This window comes from Clinocottus analis, unplaced genomic scaffold (assembly GCF_023055335.1).
Source record: "Clinocottus analis isolate CAN_PGR_092001 unplaced genomic scaffold, fCliAna1.0.p SCAF_263, whole genome shotgun sequence".
NCBI lineage: Eukaryota > Metazoa > Chordata > Actinopteri > Perciformes > Cottidae > Clinocottus > Clinocottus analis.
In genome coordinates, this window is record NW_027176002.1 from 1 (window position 1) to 18970 (window position 18970).

General features: G+C 41.8%; 2 protein-coding genes across 4 annotated transcripts; one reads left to right on the forward strand and one right to left on the reverse strand.

The window, feature by feature from the left end:
• Positions 1–588: 588 nt before the first annotated feature.
• Positions 589–6626, forward strand: LOC137795003 (calcium permeable stress-gated cation channel 1-like; the record flags this gene model as incomplete). The annotated part of the gene is made up of 10 exons (XM_068592204.1): positions 589–742; positions 838–944; positions 1589–1675; positions 1792–1857; positions 1950–2112; positions 2213–2318; positions 3061–3228; positions 3796–3908; positions 3990–4064; positions 4604–6626. Coding segments are annotated over 10 exons (1270 nt in total), but the record flags the coding sequence as incomplete, so codon positions are not given.
• A 4701-nt stretch (positions 6627–11327) lies between these two features.
• Positions 11328–18155, reverse strand: LOC137795004 (neuroglobin). 3 transcript variants are annotated; one of them, XM_068592206.1, is made up of 10 exons: positions 18033–18155; positions 17741–17908; positions 17522–17621; positions 17267–17439; positions 16913–17019; positions 14458–15141; positions 14128–14283; positions 13348–13456; positions 13118–13237; positions 11328–13006 (listed from the first exon to the last, which is right to left on the reverse strand). In XM_068592206.1, the coding sequence occupies exons 7-10, from the start codon at positions 14223–14225 to the stop codon at positions 12854–12856; spliced, it is 480 nt and encodes a 159-aa protein (XP_068448307.1). In that variant the 5' UTR covers positions 14226–14283; positions 14458–15141; positions 16913–17019; positions 17267–17439; positions 17522–17621; positions 17741–17908; positions 18033–18155; the 3' UTR covers positions 11328–12853. The 3 variants fall into 3 exon arrangements, 2 of the variants coding, with proteins under 2 accessions (XP_068448307.1, XP_068448306.1); XR_011078372.1 differs by lacking the exons at positions 11328–13006; positions 13118–13237; positions 13348–13456 and having other exon boundaries at positions 14226–15141; positions 18033–18149; XM_068592205.1 differs by lacking the exons at positions 11328–13006; positions 13118–13237; positions 13348–13456; positions 14128–14283; positions 14458–15141 and having other exon boundaries at positions 16784–17019; positions 18033–18149.
• Between the last annotated feature and the right edge of the window lie 815 nt (positions 18156–18970).

An 18970-nucleotide genomic window follows, 5' to 3' on the forward strand; every position in this document is an offset into this window, starting at 1 on the left:
TCTACATGTTCAATACTATTCTTACTCATTTTCCTGTTGCCCTATGTGTTGTTCTTTTAGAAAATTAAATCAACCAACAGTAACATTTAAGATGTATCAGTCTGTATGTTCGTGTTTGTAGCAGATCAATCAGATTCAAACTCATTCTATGATCGATTCAGCTAAAAGGCATGTCTCTTACCGTGGAGAATAAATGCAGCAGTCCCAGTGAGGTTATGTAACAAGTGAGTGATGCATATGTATATGATATTAACCAAAGACATGGTATTGCTCACTGCTTGTGCTTCACGCCTGATTGGCTGCAGTGTGTTTGTGTTTCTCTGGAGAAGTTGCAGGCTGTGGGGTTGAGCAGGTACTTTTGTTCCTTCATTAAAACTGAGCGTTGAAGTGTGCTGTTCCCAACCCGCTCTCCAGTCCAGTGCAGTGGAAACACACCACCTCGCATACGAGAGGCAACTGAGCTGGCTATTTCAGGCTTATGTCAACAGATACAGTGCAGGCTTGTCAGGGAGAGAGTGGTGTGTTAAATGTCCTGTCTGTCCTACTGGATGATTGTGTATTGACGCTCATTATTTCTTCCGTCACCAGGGAAAACCTGTCAGTGCGCGGATCTCGCTGGTGGCTCCGATGCGTCCTCCTCAACATCCTCCTCTTCCTGCTGCTATTCTTCCTCACCACTCCCGCCATCATCGTCAACACGATGGACAAGTTCAACGTCACGAGGCCTGTGGACAGTCTGCAGGTCAGAGTTTGAGATTAAGTTTAATTGCATGGCCTCAATGCTACATTTGAACTTTCTTCGTTTTCGTCAATAAATCATTTTGCTGTCCAATCCAGAGCCCTGTCATTACCCAGTTCTTCCCAACTCTCCTGCTGTGGGCGTTTTCGGTACTCCTGCCTTTCATCGTCTACTACTCAGCCTTCTTTGAGTCCCACTGGACCAGGTACTCACCAGCCATCTGCCATCTCTCTCCTCTGAAATGAAAATGCCTGTTCTTTGCTTCTTCAAACAGACCCTTCATGTGTAGCTGCCCGTCTTCCTCTCACCTCTCAGCATTTCTCCCCTCCCACCACACCTGTCTCAATTATTTTTTTCTTTTTCACCCTGTTGCTCATTTTACTCCCTCCCTCCATCTTCTCTCTGTCACTCTCCCTGCACTGTTATTCTGGGCAGGTTGTCATAGAGATCTCCATGTGAGAGTAATGATATGCACAGTAGTCACCATGCGCAGGGGAAAGGCACATTGGGACCAGCAGGAGGAGGAGCAGCACTACTGTGCATAAGGAGACAACCTCCCGCAGCACCAATGACCACCCTTTCTTTACATAACCACCCCCACAAACGTGTTGTGCAGGCGTGATGTGCGAAGGACCGAATGCAAATGAACTGTTCACTGGACTGAGAAGCGTAGCTCGTGCTAATGAACCCAACTAATGACTTTTGTAGAGTCAGCTGACTTTACGTTACATTATTTCACATTATTAATTTACTATGATGAAGGGATCTGCGTGGATATGTTTTACATAACAAAATATGCATTGAATAACGATGTTCTTACAATCCCATGTTATTCATTCCTTGTCTCAGAACTGGTGAGAACCAAGTAACGATGCACAAGTGTTTTTTCCTGCTGGTCTTCATGGTCATCATCCTGCCATCACTTGGTCTGTCCAGGTACATCCACAGAGACAAAATAAACATTTAACTTCTGTTTTTATACTTCTTCCTCACAAAATTATTTTGATGTTACAGCTTTAAGATGTATTGTTCTTATTTATTCCTGACTCTAGTCTGGACCTGTTCTTCACATGGCTCTTTGATGTCCACTTCTTGGATGAGAAGGAGGTCAAATTCCAGTAAGATAACTCTTTCTGTTCAAATTAAACATATAAATAGTATCATGACTCCAAGGAAGACATTTCTCAGCTTCTTTGTTTTCTTGGTGCAGGTGTGTGTTTCTTCCTGACAACGGAGCATTCTTTGTGAACTATGTGATTACGTCCAGTCTGATTGGCACATCTATGGAGCTGCTTCGTATCCCAGCACTTACAGTGTATGCCTTCCGCCTCTGCTTTGCCAAGTCCCAGGCTGAGCGCATTCATGTCAAACGGGTCAGCTGAGCCTTATCTTTTAGTTTATCCCAGTGTTTTTATTTAAAGTATATACGATTGTGTTTTAAACATCTTACTGTCTTTGTGTTTTCATATGCAGAGCCAGGCTTATGAGTTCCAGTTTGGCCTGGAGTACGCCTGGACCATGTGTATCTTTGCAGTCAGTATGACCTACAGCATCACATGTCCCATCATTACGCCCTTTGGTGAGCAACATACCTCCTCATCTACCTCTTCTTTCTTTCCACCTTCTGTCTTTCTCGACCATCCCATCATCGTCCCTTTTAGTCTTGTGTGTGCATGTGTCGTCTCCACTCATGCTGTAACCTCACTCTCTTCCACTGCCTGCCAGTCCGATGCAGACTGTGTGAATTTGCTGCTGTAGTCCCAGACACCCAGACACAGTGAGTTGTGAGCCAGACGCCCACTCTGCTCCTGTCTCTGCCCAGAGCTCACTAAGCGTCTATTTGCCACTGCAGTCAAATACTAGTGAGAACCGGCCCGTTCATACATACTGCCCTGCAGGTCTGTGACTCATATTGTTATTTTTTTTAGGCAGAGCATTGGCAGATAAGGTCATTGGGTGGGAACACAAAAAACAACACAGGATACCTGCCAAAGCTGAATGGGATAATTATTCATTTGAAAAATAAACGTATATTTTTATTTTTGTAGTTTTAATTCAGGTCACTCTGTAGCCATGTCCCAATAATGTAATTGCATATTGCATTCAACTTTGCATTGAGCATCATATTCAGTGTTTAAGGCTGTGTGGGGGCTGTGTTGGGTTCGGCCATTTGGAGAACAACAAATATAATATAACGTTGAAGGACCATACCAGAGTGTTCTTTCTTTCCACCGCAAATAACAATACCGCCATCGATCTTCCAAAGAATAAGAATGCTGTAGTGTTTTGGATATTTGAATGTGTTTTCTTTGCCCCTGTAGGTCTGCTCTATGTGATCCTGAAGCACATGGTCGACCGCTACAACATCTACTATGCGTACGTTCCCACTAAACTCAGCCAACGGATCCACAGAGCAGCCATCAGCCAGGTCATCCTGGCGCCCATCCTCTGCATGTTCTGGCTGCTCTTCTTCTCAATGCTCAGATTAGGTATTCAATCACTTCCTTTTGTATCCTGTTACAGTGTGTAGTGTCACGGGTTGTCGCTAGGGCAGTGCGAGAAAAGATCTGGAAACAGGCACTTAAGAAAGTGTAAACAAAAGAGAATGTATATTTCCCATCCCACCAGCAAGGTATTGTCCATAGATCAAAATATAATAAACAAAAGTTCAAACAAAAACTCAACACGGTCACGTCCAGGTAGGTTTACACGGTCCTCTCTGCAGTCCTGTTCGTTCCACTAAGGTGTGGATTCACCTTCTGCTTGTTCAGCTTCTTCCCCCTGTGCTCTCCGCTCTGCCCTTCATTAAGCCTCCCAGCCTTGCCTCAGTTAGGTGTCCTAAGCACCTGCAGCCGGTGAGTAGTAAGGCAGTCTGGGAGATGTAGTGTTGGCCCTGGTGGCCATTTTGTAGTGTCGGCGCTGGTTATACGTTGGAATGTAGCGCCCCTCCACTACGTGTCCCCTTGTGATGCCACAAGTGTCTGTGACCGTCATTGTATTGCGAGTGTACAATATAACATTGTTAAGTTGTAATTTCTTGCCCCTTACTGTTACAGGTCCAGTTCATCCCATCACCCTCTTCACCTTAGTGTCCCTGCTGTCCTGTATTGCCTTTTCCCTCTTTCGCTTGTGCCTTAGGAAGCAACCAGACAAGTCAACAAGCTATCAGGTCAGCTCTGCTATAACCCACATAGACTAAGTTCAGCTACAGATGCACTAATAATAAATAATGTGCTATCTTTTGTTTCAGATGTCTGATCAGCCGGCAGAGGAGACGTTTACTGATGGAGACAGGAGCACTGTAACATCCACAACTGCTTCTAGTGTACAGCAGCTCATATTTATATTATTAGCCTGACAGTAGACCATTAAACATATCTCAGAGGATGATGTACATGTTAATAGTTATAGTTTGATTTGTGTAAAAGTTACATAAGGTGTTGTGACTGTGCTGGTGGGAAGCTCTGACATCTGAGATTTAAGAGTCAGCTTCTGAACAGTGTTGCATATATAAGCATTGTGTTTATGATCAATGTCAGGTAAATAATCCAAAGAATACATTAATAATCTGCATATTTCATCCATCACTGAGTTAAAACACTGCATGATCCTTAAAAGTGCATATTACATATGTCCAAACCTTAATTTATGATAATTGCTATTTACTTTTTTTTAGACTGGATCCAGGATATGCAGACTCAGACTTAAAATTAAGAGCTTAACTTTGGGTATGAGCTAAGTGTAGTGTGTAAACAAACCCAAGTACAAAACATAAAACATACTTTTATCTCATGTACTCCCTGTGAATTGAGTGTTTTACTGCGTGACACCATCATTAACTATATGTCGATCTTCCTCTTTCAGCTGTTTGTGGCGTCTGTGTTGCTGGAGCCGGAGCTGGCTTTGACTCCCATGCCGTCCCCGGCCCACCACAGCTACGGTGCCATGGCCAGCTCCCAAAGCTCAAGCCACGGCGCGGCGGAGGAAGAGCGTTGTGATGAAGGTCACGCTCAGACCCATGAGACTGAACTCCAAGACCCCCCAGACTCCTACTGCTCCAGCCCCCTCATGGACAGTCCTGTAGGCTTCCAGTAACACCAAATCCCACAAGCTGATCCCACGTGTCTTTCACCTGGGGAGCACAGATTGCTAAATGCTGCAATGCTGCATTTTCGCTTCTGACCTCAGAGTCCAACTGCGTTGCCTCAGACCCTGAGACCAGACTGGGCTTGATGAAGAACCTGAAGAGGAAAGAATGCAGGAGCGGGATCCATGTGAACGTCACTATAAATATGTAGACAGCAGTTTGCTAAAACATCTCCTGAATTTGTCTCATGGACAAAAACACCAATCTCTACTGACGATACATCCCTAAATATCCAGATTATTTCAGTTAAACTATTGGATGCTACATGACAGGGATCGCAACTTCCCCTGTGACTTCCTTTGCCAGTTAAAAAGGTTGAAAGTAATGAAAGTGTCCGGGGTGAAATTGCTGTTGGGTTGCTATCAGAGATCCTCTCTCCATGCTGTGCCACTTGGACATGAGTGGAGGTGAAAGTTCCTATCAGTGTGGGTGGTGTGAGCAGGCTTGCCCCGGCAGACTGACAGAGTGGTCTGGGCCCGGGTGATATCTGGTTCCTCGAACGCAGAGCTCAGGGAGGCTGAGGGTGAGGGCAGCTAGTTGTGAAGCCATCTGCAGTGAGAGCGCAGACAGACGGAGGGCCGAATGTAACTCGGAGATGTACTGTAATATATGTACACTCTCAACAAGGAGGCACAAGCAGCTTGACTGTACCTGAAACTAGTTGTAACTATTATCAATTTTTTTGCTATTTTTGCTACTGTATTTTTGGTGTCATTGATATTGTGCTGTGGGTTGGGGGGCTACTGGAGATTGTTTAAGGATTTGCAGAACTGTCCCGTCATAATCAGAGTATTCCCTTATTATGCTATGTTGACTGTGTATGTGATCCAATTTGTATGTATTTATTTTAAAGGTATAGTTTAACATTTTGTATTACGATAGTTCATGTTCTTGCCGAGTTAGATGAGAAGATTGATTCCACTTTCACATATGAGCGTGGTATATTATCGTCTTATCTAATTTTCTGCAAGAAAAGAAATATGTTTTTTATCATAAATTGCAGAATATTTTGAAAAATATATCGTGGTGTCTCTAAGAAAACAAAAAAAATGTTGAACTCTTTAGTTTCATTTATTATTTCCATGCATGCATGTATAAATGATGTATGCATTTCTATCTTTAACCATAGGGTCAAGTTTCACATGTGCTAATTTCATTGTCAGTCTGTGTGTTTGCCAAGTTTGGGGGATGAAAGGTTTTTGTTTTGCCCCTGAATGTAAACTGATAGTTTGTTATTTATGTCTCTTGCTGTGCCTTGAACAAACACTCCCTTTCGTGTGACAATCCAGCACGGCCTAAAATATGCTGCATGGACTCAAAACCAAAGGGCGGAGAAACATCTAAGAGATAAAAACACAACAATCACACAAAAGAACCCAGAGTAGTAAACAGGGAGTGGGTAGTAAATTCTGTTTGTCATCAGATACGCAGCAGGCTCATTCCACTGAGATGTTGACCAAAACATCTTCAAACAAGTCCTCTCTGCCTTTTTCTGGAGCTTTTGACTACATATCATGGTCTTCTTCTGAAGATTAGTTTGTTCAGTTGTCATGGTCACGGTCAACCGGATATTAACTTTGTACTATATTAACTTCGTCAGCTGATGAACACCATGTGATACGATCAAAAGCTCCAGAGCAAGCAGCCAATTATTTTAAATTCAAAGTCAAGAACAGTCAAGCTCACCACTAAGCCGTGTGTGTGTGTGTGTGTGTGTGTGTGTGTGTGTGTGTGTGTGTGTGCGTGTGCGTGTGCGTGTGCGTGTGCGTGTGTGTGTGTGTGTGTGTGTGTGTGTGTGTCATCACAGCAGTTCCAACACTTCTTTCAGATGTTTTGTATTGTGTCCTTTTTGGTGCCTTGTTGTGGATTTCAATCAATATTTTTTCAGTTCATATAAGATGTATGACTAAGTTCAATACAATCTTTGAAAGTTATTTATCCAGTGCCATTAACTTATATTGGATTTCCCTTTCATTTTAACATGTTAGATTTACAGTAACCACACAATCATAGGCCTGTGATATACATTGTTTTCAGATTTACTGATGACATGTTATGCATAATATTAAATCTGTTTGCTACATTTTACATGAAATCTAGCTGCAGTTCCTCTTGCTGCATAAAAGAGATGAAAGCTGGCAGCAGAGCGAGAGTGGTCAGTGCAGAGAATCATGAAGAAAAATCTATTTGGAAAAATAAACATCAAAGAGCATCTCAAAATGTCTGTCTGTGAACTACCAATGTGTCCTGTGGCTTTCACAGATCATTAAACATACTTCCCTTTGAAAAATACAAAATAAAACATATTAGGTCATTTTTAGCTCTAATGTTCATGCAAGGAGGGATCGTCCTTTTTCATGCTTACTGGTTTTATTGTATCCTGTCTGTTCATATGCTGTTGGCTTGGCCACCCGAGGTCTATTTGGAGGTACATTAGCTTTCCAGACATGTCCACTGGTTCTCACTCATGGTTATGAAATGTGTGTATCATAAGTGCTTTATTTCATACATTATGTGAGCCTGCTGTAAATGTGGGTTGTTCTATCTTCAAGAAGGTTGAGGTTGAAGCAAAGACTGCATTTGAGATTGATCTCTGTCAGCTGTGTTGTCAATGAGTTTCATCTGTCAAAAGTTTAGTGCTGTGATCTGAAATTAAAATGAATTCAGCTCAATCCACTCATCTTGTGCCATGAACTCCTTATTGCGCTCCTCTACTGTGGTCTATGTGAAGGGTTTGAAGAGAGTGAGTCACATTGCATGTGGTTAGTTGTAGTGCGAGAGTGAATGTGCACATGATGCCTTCAGGAAATGTGCAAAAGGCTATATGGCAAGCATTACTGGTTCAGGAATCAAATTGCACAATTAAAAGAAATTTTGAATTCTGAAAAGTGTGATTATTTAGATGAGACGATTGAAATAGTATCAATCATGTCATCTAACACTCTGGAATAAATTTTTAAAAAAGTATGTTTCCCAAAATGCATATTCTTCTAAAGCCTAAGTGCACGACAGATGACAGTGATTCATTTGATCAGACCGTCTCTCCCGTGATAATCACAGAACATATTTCCTCAATTCACAGCCCGGGGGAAAAGGCGACTAATGAATTCAGTGCATGTTAGCTTAGTGTTGGAAGCAGCGTACCTGCATACAAACTAGCCTCGGGGCAAGCCTTGCTACGTACTGTAGGCCTCGTTGGGCCCTGAAACCACATCTTAGGGTGAGCGTGGCCATTACTTGTGTGAGCCTCTTATAAAAACTTATAGTGGAAGCACCAAAGTGCCAATGCTAGAAGCAAAGTGACGCTGCAGTAAGTTTATCATACTGACTGGATGGACGCCATTTTTTCAGCAACAAAAGGGTTTGTCAGAAAACAGCTTTACATGCCTGTGATTATATGCAGTGCTTCTTTGTTGCTGCGAGTTACGAAAGAAAAGTCCCGAATATTTCCCCTGTCACCCGTGGCAACTGCCGAGAGCATACTTCTCAGTGAAAGGTGAATTCCTCTGGGTGCGTGGCCTGTCGCTCGTCTGCTCCTGCCCAGATGCTTGGAATAGAAAATGTCTCTGCCTCCTGCAGCAAACATATTGTCGCTCCCATAGGGGTTCGTTTCAGCATGCAAATGTTGCTGAATTAGTTGGCGTTGTTTCGTATTTACATAAGATTTTGGCTCAAAGTACTTGCAATTCTCTTCATCATTTTGAACTTTTTTTCTCCCCTTGAGTATCTTACTCTTTCCACTTTGTAGCCATGCAAGCACTGGACATACCTTTTGTCCATGTTGACATAAAAGTTGAAACGATCCATTTAATAGCTATTCACGAAGTTGCTCTCAATTTTCAATCTGTTGAGCTTGTTTTGTAAAGTTGGGAGATAATGTTTCACAGAGGTCTTACTTCATTTAAATCACAAAATCTTATGTATGAATTGCTTCATCATTATATCCAAGTAATAGGTGTGTAGAAGAGTAATCTAATGCAACACACCAGGTTATGCAGGACATTTACATAATGTCTACACAGCCCCCGTAGCAAAAGCAGAGCAGCAGTTTCAGTCCTCCATCTGCGTCTATACACAAGATGCATTCAGGCACAGTATTGACTGCAGGTCACTCGTGTTTTGGTAGTGCTCAGAAGCTCATACACAATCACTGTAGGTGCAGACATAAAATGGAAGAAAGTAGACTTGAAGCATTGAAATGCACCTCTGGTGCAAATAGCTTATGCTACACATTCACATAGCATGTGTAATACACATTCACATAGCATGTGTAATACACATTCACATAGCATGTGTTATACACATTCACATAGCATGTGTAATACACATTCACATAGCATGTGTTATACACATTCACATAGCATGTGTAATACACATTCACATAGCATGTGTTATACACATTCACATAGCATGTGTAATACACATACAAACAGCATGTGATAGATTAGACTTGAAGTGGACATGTTCTCATGAGATAGGGAAAAATGCAGTTGAAACGCCTCCTGTGTAAACTGTAAAACACCAAATGTGAAATACATAATTTCCTCTGGTTTAAGAACTACAGTGCCCAGCTGTTTTGGAAATTACAGACTAATAAAACTGTATAGGCTACTTGTGAGGTTTTTTTTAAAGATTTAAAATGATATTAATTTTCACGTGATTTTGATTGACTATCAAAAGGAATATGACTCCTATGGTATCCTTGAACTGGTCGTACTTCACATGGGAAGTGACCGCTCGTTCCCTCTGTTGCTTGGCAGACTTGTGCCGCAGACTATCAGAGCAAACCTTATTAGCCTGCACGCATCGTCATTGTCCACTTCTCACTGAGGATTTAGGATGAGTGAGGGATGGAGCATTGCGATGTCTCACTTTCCTCCTTCGTATAAAATAAATGCACACACATATACGACTCTGGACCACCACTTAACAGTTGCCATGACAACGTTCACTATCCCTTCGTTCCAAAACACATTGCAGACTTTCTAAAAATAATGTGCGTTGTCTTTTCTCGCAAACTCCTCTCCAGACGACGACAGCCCTCCTCGTAGACTCCAAGGTAAAAGCCTGAACTACGGGTATGATCGATGAGCTACCACAAGGTAAATAAACACACAGTGTGTTTTAGTTAGTAGCGCTGCATAACCATTGGTTAGGTGACCCGAGTGGAGGTCAGGGCAGTGACTAGACAACTCAGTGTGGTTCTCGAGGCTCAAGCAAGACAGGGAGCATGGAGCCAACATAAATACCACAGGCTCTCCGTTTGACAGAGAGAGTAGGGATACTGTTTGCAGTGCAGAGAGACAGATTAAGGCCATGTCAGCCACTGCTTCAACAGCGGAACAGACAGCCAGCGCATGTGACTTTTACAATGATACAAGCAAATTGTATGAACGAGAGAAATGGGGCCCGTGTATTCAGACAACTCATTACGACGACCATGCCTCTCTCATTACTACGGCTTCACCTACAGGACACACACGCATATTTATATTTAAACCGGAACACGTGCAAGCATCAATAAGGACTTCTGGAAATATGTCCAGATTGCAAAGACCATCATGCCAATTATTAGAAATTCCATAAACAATCTTGATGTGACATTGTGCAGTGCATGAGTAAGTGGGCTCGTCTCTGTAGCCAAGGGCGATGAGCCACTCAGCGCTTGGCTCTTATGTAACACTAAGAGATGGGCTGTCAGTGGGAAGGAAATCAGGCATCGTATGATTGATTTCAAACGCTCACCATTGTGTTGTAACAATCAGCGTTCTTTGACAAACAATCCGAGAGCGAGAGGAAAACACACCGATCTTGTTTAGCGGTAAAATATCCACAGAAGATCACTTTATTTAGTCTTAAATAAGCACACAACAGGTTTTGTTTAGGATGGAATCCAGTTTACAAAGAGTGCGTGCTTGTATTAACTACAATAGTACTGTGCGTTTTTGGTTGAAGGATAACTAGGTGAAGTCATCGCTGTTCAATAGCAGCTGATAATGATGAGGTAGACAGTGACACACCCAATATGTACACAGCTGGATGTTAACAGGATAACATTCCAGTTATCAGTCTTGCCTGCTAAAAAGACCTAATGTCGGCTGTGTACTGATAATCACTAGAAATACATCACATACACGGTTCATAAACATTACACCTGGTGGCTGGAAAGTACTGTACAGACTATCAGGGATAAAACAGTTCAATAGAAATCTCAGCTTTTATAACGTTTTTCTCAGGACTGTACATTTAGAAGTTGAAGATATATATATATATATATATATATATATATATATATATATATATATATATATATATATACATATATATATATATATATATATATATATATATATATATATATACATATATATATATATATATATATATATATATATATATATATATATATATATATATATATATATATATTATCTTGAATAAATGAAGCCCACACAAGGTAAATACATCTGGAGGATATGCTGTATGTCACGTTTGAAAAACAAAACGATGCTCTTTAACAATACATACATTATAGAATATAAAAATAAACTTTGTAAATGTAAACTCAGACTAAAGCGATAATAACCACATATCAGCAGCTTGGATTTACAGTTGTATGGTTATTATCTAATACTTGGCGCACTGTTGCTAAGTTACTTGGCATTATGACCATGAATGTCGACAACAGCTGAGGATGATACATACAGTGTTATGTCAGCAATAACAATAATAATAACACACATATTTGACAGTGACAGCACACAGTATTTGTATTATTTAAACTGTGTTATTAAGCAATTAAAAGGAATAAATCATCATCAGTTCAGTTTGTCTTTGTGTCATAATCCAAAATAAATATCCTCTTCCAGCCTCACGTCCATGTGTTGGAGAAACACAAGCCACTCTGCTCACCTTCACCTCTAAAGCTGAGGTAATGCTTCGTTTGTAGCCACACAAGTACAGTTAATACGCACTAATAAGATAAGTGACTACAGTACAAGAAAACTACTTTACACTAACAATGACTAGAAAGTGATAGCCAAGGAACAAAGATGTTGTAATTCCTCAAAGATGCCCTTCACTCACAAGTAAAGAGTTAACAGTCCATTAGTTAGAGTTTAACAGTCAGCTGAAGCCTATTGAAATAACCACAATCTCTACCGAGGAGCGCTCGCACACCATGTTGAGTAAGATGTGCATGGACTTCTTAACAGTCGTAGATCGCTGAAGAGACCTATCAGAGAGTGTAACAGTTCTTGTCAATATCTATTGAAAATATTTTGGAATCAATAGGTTAAATGTTAGCTAACAAAGTCACACACAAACTTAAGTGTAATGATGTGTAATATAACAGAAAACACAGTGTGATTATGACGAAGGTGATAGGACTTTCTCCTGGATAATCACATTGCCTTGTCCCAAAGCTTTTGACATGTTGTGTACAGTATCACTGTGTTCCAGTTAGAGAGAGAGAGCTGCCACGCTGGCCACAGTAACTATCACAGTTTGAGTAGTTTGTGATGCCTAAATATAATATCTAGTGTTTCACAATTGTGCAACTCTTTTAAGATACATCAAAGACCACTACAGCCAGTGCTATTTGAGTAGATATATCAAAGCCATTATATACAAAGAGACTCAACAGTTATCCTTGTTGCTTTCTCTCAGTGTGAGGTTCTCAGATTACAGGTCTGGACCTAGAAGAACCAAAGCAAGCTGGCTCAGAACAGCTGTACATCAGCCTCGTCTGGTAGCTAAACATCCACGGCAAAGAAAAAAAACTCTGCGATTGGTCGAACCAATTGTAAAGTGTAACCACACCATACATTCGCTACGCTATGCGACCTCACTCAAAGAGCAAATGTACAGCAGCCAAAGCCACAATGCTGCAAGTTACACAACCTTATTCCATGGCAACCATGTTGAGGGATTTGACAGCAACTGCTCAGTAGCCACCGCTGTGCTGCTCAGTCGGCCTTGTCCTCTCCGTTCATGGCCCATCCTCGGCTCATAGCTGCTACCACGATGCTGTACATGTTGAGCCAGGCTTGACGCAGCGGGGCCGTGTAGCCCTGGCCCAGGCTGCACTGCAGCATGTAGAGAAGGGACTCACCCACCACCTTGAGAAGTCCAAAACAAACACACAAGAAAGAAAACAACTTTTTCTTTTTTCACAGCTCATTATTGTGAAATAACTTTTTGAGAGTTGTGCTATGAAATTCTGGTCCTACAGCAAATGACTGCGTGTTGACCCCCACAGCCTGATGCTTCCTCCCAAGGTTGAGCAGGAAGTCCTCTAAGGAATGAAGGTCATCCAGATGGCTGACCGCTGCATCGATCACAAGCATCACCTGGCATGACGCGCACAGATACATGCAAATACACAGACAGAGAGTGTTCTCAACTGTGCACAAGAGCGACCTGTAGACGTGTTGTGGTGACTGTGGTGAACATAGCTCACCTTGGTGACGTGTTCCATGAACTCGGGGCTGGAGAGGCAGTCTTGTGTGGAGCCACAGTTTGTAGTGTAGTGGAACAGAGTGAGGAGTGTGGGGTCCAGCTCAAACAGTCTACCACAGACAAATACCGCACTGATCTTGAGGTATATACACACGGCATGGGTTGCCAAGCATTCGCGCAGACACCAAATCAATCAATAAATCATGCATCTAAAAAATCTCTCTTGCTCGTCCATTTAGCGGCAGCTGTCTCAAAGTAAATTGTGGATTATTGCAGTCTGTCGCCAAGCAACAAGTCAAGCTTCCGGTCCCTGCATGGTGAAAGTGTGCCGCTTGAATCTCTCTCCACACCTGTGTTACATATGCACATGTACTTTTTCGCGACAAAATAGTTTAAAAAGTATCAATCTTGAAGACACTGATTTAAATAAATGTCTGTTATGTCTCTGATTATCACCAAAGGGGTTACAAAACAGAGCCTGAGCCGATGTCTTATTGATGAAAGTATTGTAATATTGATATACTTGCAGGATTACAAACTGGGTGTCTGTAAAATTCCAGGAAAACCCTGTTTTTCAGTTATTCTACATTGCATACAGACAAAAAAAATGGCATTTCAGATGCATCTCAAGACCCTAGACTTCAAAACTCGAAGCACAAATCTTCTCAACACAACAGGATACTATCACTTTTGGTCAAAGTGTTAAATGATTTGAATTAATGTTGATGAAAGCATGACTGCACAAAATATAAATATCATGCTGATTTATGTAATACTTTACCTGGAAAACATGATGACACCATGAGGAATTTTGTTCTTGCCCAGGCTCTCCCAGCTGCCTCGTATCAGCTCCTTGTCTTTCCCTGACAGCTTCTCCATCCTCCCTCAGGCTGTAGACACGCGGCAAGTTCTTCTAGAGCGAAAACACACAACTCCTCTACAGGACAAGAGGGCTCAGTTTAAGGCAAGCCATAAAATTCAAGATAATCCACAGACGAAACGTCCGCCAACACACCTGGAAAATAAAGTGGAGCATCAAGTGAGTGCAGCTGATTTGTAAGTCATGTTTCAGATATAAAGAGGGGGCTAGAGGTGCACAAGCATACTGTACCTTCTTAAGGTCAGTCTTCTCTCTGAACTTCTTCTGGTGCAGCCGGGCTGAGGGGTCTGCCTGTCTGTGTGGGAGTGAGTGTGAGTGTGTTTGTGTGTGTGCAGGCAGCAGCCTTGCCTGACACTCTGGTGCACTTGCTCTTTCTTTCCCCAGCCCCACAGTGCAGTCAGGGAGACAAGTTCTGCCACGCTCCTATCTGTCACACTGGCTGCTATCTCGCTCCCCTTCTCGTTTGCCTCTTGATATGCTCTCTCTCCAGCACTGGGGATATTTGTCATGCCACTAAAGGAGAAAAAGAGAGATCTCTCTCTTCTGCTCCAGAGCGAGCCACAGCTCCTCCTGCAGGTGAACCAAGGACTGAAAACATACAGAGAATATACACATGCACACAACTCTGCACGCACAATATACACTCCACTTGACAAAATACTTGGCTTTTTGCACTTTTACTATAAAATCAAGATGACTCGAATATACAGAAAAATAGGATTAACGACATACCAGAACACAACAGAGCTTGGATACCAATTGCAATCTTATCCAAAAGGGATCAGATAAGAGAGCAGGAGTCCAGAAGGCAGGTAGAGGTACTCAGGCAGGCAGGGGAAATGACTGGACTGCTAAAAAGAAGGTATGCAGATAATCTGCCGGAGTGTGAAATGGGCCAGTATACAAACTACAGAGCTGATGGGGCAGGTAACAGGTGTGCAGGTGGGCAGTGGACGTGAGGTGAAGCGGGACAGCGGGAACACAGGGGTTACAGCAGGGCAGGTAGGTGTAGCCAGATGAGAAATGTCAAGCGAGCCAGTGGGAGTAAGCAGACAAGAAAATGTGAGGTTAGGAATTGGCTGACCTTGTGACAGGGAAGTCCATGTGAGGCCTAGAGCATCTATTCTTGGGTGTCTTCAGCTGCCCACATGTGCAACCCATGCACGCACAGGATTTTAAATGCGTGGGAATCTTTATATCTGACAGCGGCTGGAATAATAAAAGACCTGAAATCCCCATCTAAGTGAAATTACATTGCTCATCTGCAAAGTAGAGCCACTCCTCAAACGGTGTGATCTGAACATTCGGACACTCGGCCTCTCATTAACCTCAATGAGATGTGTTTGTTGCCTCTCGCAGCTTCCACACACATTGGAGCGCTTCCTAAAAAGGTTGGGAGAGATGTGCCTTGTTTCCAGCCGTGCACTGGGGAAATTAGAGGTGCGCAGCATCCTCCTGAGGGACCACACGGCACAGAGCAGCGAGATAAACTGTTCCCATGACAACCTGCCAAGATGGAGCCCTTGAAGCTTCATCTTGTGATGTTTGAGAGCTCAGTAAGGGACTCTCGAAGCATCTTTAAGTGTGTGGCAACATGTTGGCGTTTCAACTTAAATGATCTTTTTAATTATGCAAAAGGAATCATATATGCGTATTTTGAAACCCAGACAGTTCTCGTGAATGTTGTTACAGTCACATGTTCTCTGTCATTACCTAAACAGCTGTCTGGCAGCACCAAATTGTACTGTAATTTTATATCACATATTGGACTCATTTCAAATAAATTTCAATCTACGCCTTCAAATCACGTTACTGTCCGACATAAAACCTAATTTTGAACGATGTTGTGTTTCTGAAATGAAACATTGCCGTCTATGGCTTCAATGTATAACACAGTGGCCTACAAAAAAGTTACCATATGGCATATACTGACCTCCATGACTGCATTTTAACATATTCCGACATCCCCATGTGGTCTGTTAGTAAAAGATGATTTTTAGGATTCCTGGAAGGCAGTTGTCTGAGCACAAGCTTACAGTGGAGGCCAGTCTTCAAGTGTATTTGATGTGGGTCTATGGGCTTGGAACGGGCCACTGAACTGGTCTCTGTGAATGTGTTTTACACAGTGCGGGCTGTTTGTTTAGGTGGCAGTGTGGCTGTAAAAATAACTTTAACCCTATCATCTGAGAAAGGCCATGTCAGACGCTCGATGTCCTTACGGGACCTGGCCAATTAAAATACATACATTTAAACATTGTTTTAAACTGGGCTGAAGAAAAAACTAAGCTAGATTACATTTCTCACGGTAGAAGTGTGATTTTTCGCCGTTGATGGCTATCAGAAGATTTTCGATTTGAACTAGGTGAAACACATTCATTTTACAGACACAGTGGTCTCAACTAGAGTTCTCATTATGTTTTTCTAACAGTTCATACTGGTGTTCATTATCCTCTAAATTACTGTGTTCATATTTCTGAGCAAAGAGAAAAATATACATATTAAATGCTTGTGAAACATTCATTACTTCTATACTTCTATAAATATTGTCAAATCCAGATTTTTTTTGTCACTTAAACATTTGTAGTTGCACATTTCAAACTCTCAAGTGCTTGAATAGTTAGCCGTGACATCAATCATTTTTGAAGACAGTGTTGTTTTCTAGCGGAGGGGCCATAAAAAACTCTACCGCCTGAAGCTTTTTGATCATGGCATTTCTTCCCCTTTGGACTTCACGCTCTTCTCTTCCACATCTTCAATCTTCAATTTTTCTCCCCGTCGTCTACATTTTCTTCCCTAAATCAGACAAGGTTGGTTAGAAAATGGCCATATTGTAATTACATTGAACTTTTACTTGGCTACAGTATTTATCTTTCTTCACTGAAGACTGCAGGGCAAGCTCAGAAAATTATGTAATGTAGTATGACCAAACCACAAGAAGTCCTTGGCTCTACAGCACCAGTGCTATTCATAATTTTACCGGACCCAGTGGTATTACATAGTGGATGAAGAAAACTTGCTAAAAAAATCTCCCTCTGCATACCTATTGCTAATGTGATTCTCAGTGCTGTGGTTCTTGTCTGTATCCTCCTCAGAGCTGAATGACGAGGATGCTCCTTCAGTTGCTTCTCCGTTTTCTTCAACAAATAGCTCCTTTAAGCCGGCTTTCTCCAGCTTGTTCCTGTATGTCTGCTCTGCTTGAGCCTTTGCATTTTTCTGCCATTAAGAAAAAGTCAAAGTTATGCTGGAGGGGCACGCCATTTCCAGTGTGATGTAATCTTTTCAGTATTTCACTCACCTGTTTCTCCTGTTCGAACAAAAAAGGACGCTCGCCAACTCGTGCCTTCATATCCCGTAACTCCTTTGTGTACTCTCTCATTCTTTGTTGGTCAACCTCCCTTCAAGTAGGAGAAGATTATAGTTTGAGCTACTGCAGAAGGATTTGGTGGTCATTGTGATGTGAGTTAAAAAGGTTGCAATATGGGAGAATGAGCGGCCTCACTTGACCAGTACTCACCGATGCCGCTGCAGTTTGTCATTATACACGTCTTTCAAACTGCTGTGTGGGTCAAGCAACCTTGCGTGCAGTGTGACTGTCTTCTTCAAGGCCTGGGATCTCATATGGTACTTCCTCAGCCAGTCGGCACTCGCTTGATTCTTGCTATCCCTCATCTCCATTGACTTTCTGTGAAGGTAAAAATAGTTTGCATGTCAGAGGATTTAAGTATTTACTGAGGAGAAACTATAAAGAGGAGAAAAGAAATGCACTGTCTATTGTTTCAAAGTCATGCCAAAAGAATCCAAGTCACCTGATGGCCATGCAGCGCTTCCTCGCAGCATCTGTGATGAAGGTGGGGAGTGTGTCTGCAGACAGGGATGTTAAGGCCCCAAGTGACTTGCTTCTGCTGAGATTACTTGTTTTTGGAACCTGTAAATGATGGAAAAAATAGTTAACATGAAGCCTTTATATAGATTTGCTAAATCTGTGCAGTGAGGTTGTGCTGGAGATGCAAGGTTTTCTGTCCAATGACACAGCATGACCTAGAGTAGCAGAACTAGTTAATCAATTCATGAAAAAAACTATTTTTATTTCATGTGATCAAAGCCAAACAAAGATAATGTATCTTTGTATAAGATAAGTTAAATCCGATTAATTTACCCAGATATGACATATCTGACATGGTTTATAAAATAGGTCTCTGGTAATTGTGTAATCCTGAAAATATATTAAATGAAGACAGTAAGGAACATTCCCCATGATCACAAAGTCCATTCACTTTGGATGAGAGTGAATTACTGTTATTCATATTTAATCACTGTTATAATTATTGTTACTCTGTTATGCCCTCGTGTGAATCAGTCACCCAACACATGTTTTATGAACACATATAGAGATGATCTTGTGAAATGAAAATGACTGTATTCCTGCTTGAAAGGAGGAAAATAGCCAGCGCTGTTGAAATGGCGCTTGAGTTGAACTTGATGAATAATTGGGTTTGAAATACAACTGTTGAAGGGAGAGGACGATTCCCTCTCTAAAGAGGGCCCATTGTACATATTTTAAATAGCTTTACAATTCCACAACTAAGGAGAATGGTCTGAACGGCCTTAAAAATAACACATAAGCCACTTAAGATCCTCACCCAGACAATAAATCTCTAACCATTGAATAAATTACTCCCAAAGCGACAGAATATAAAGTCAAATGTGATCAAAGTCAAAGTCTGTTCTCACATAGTAAGTAAAC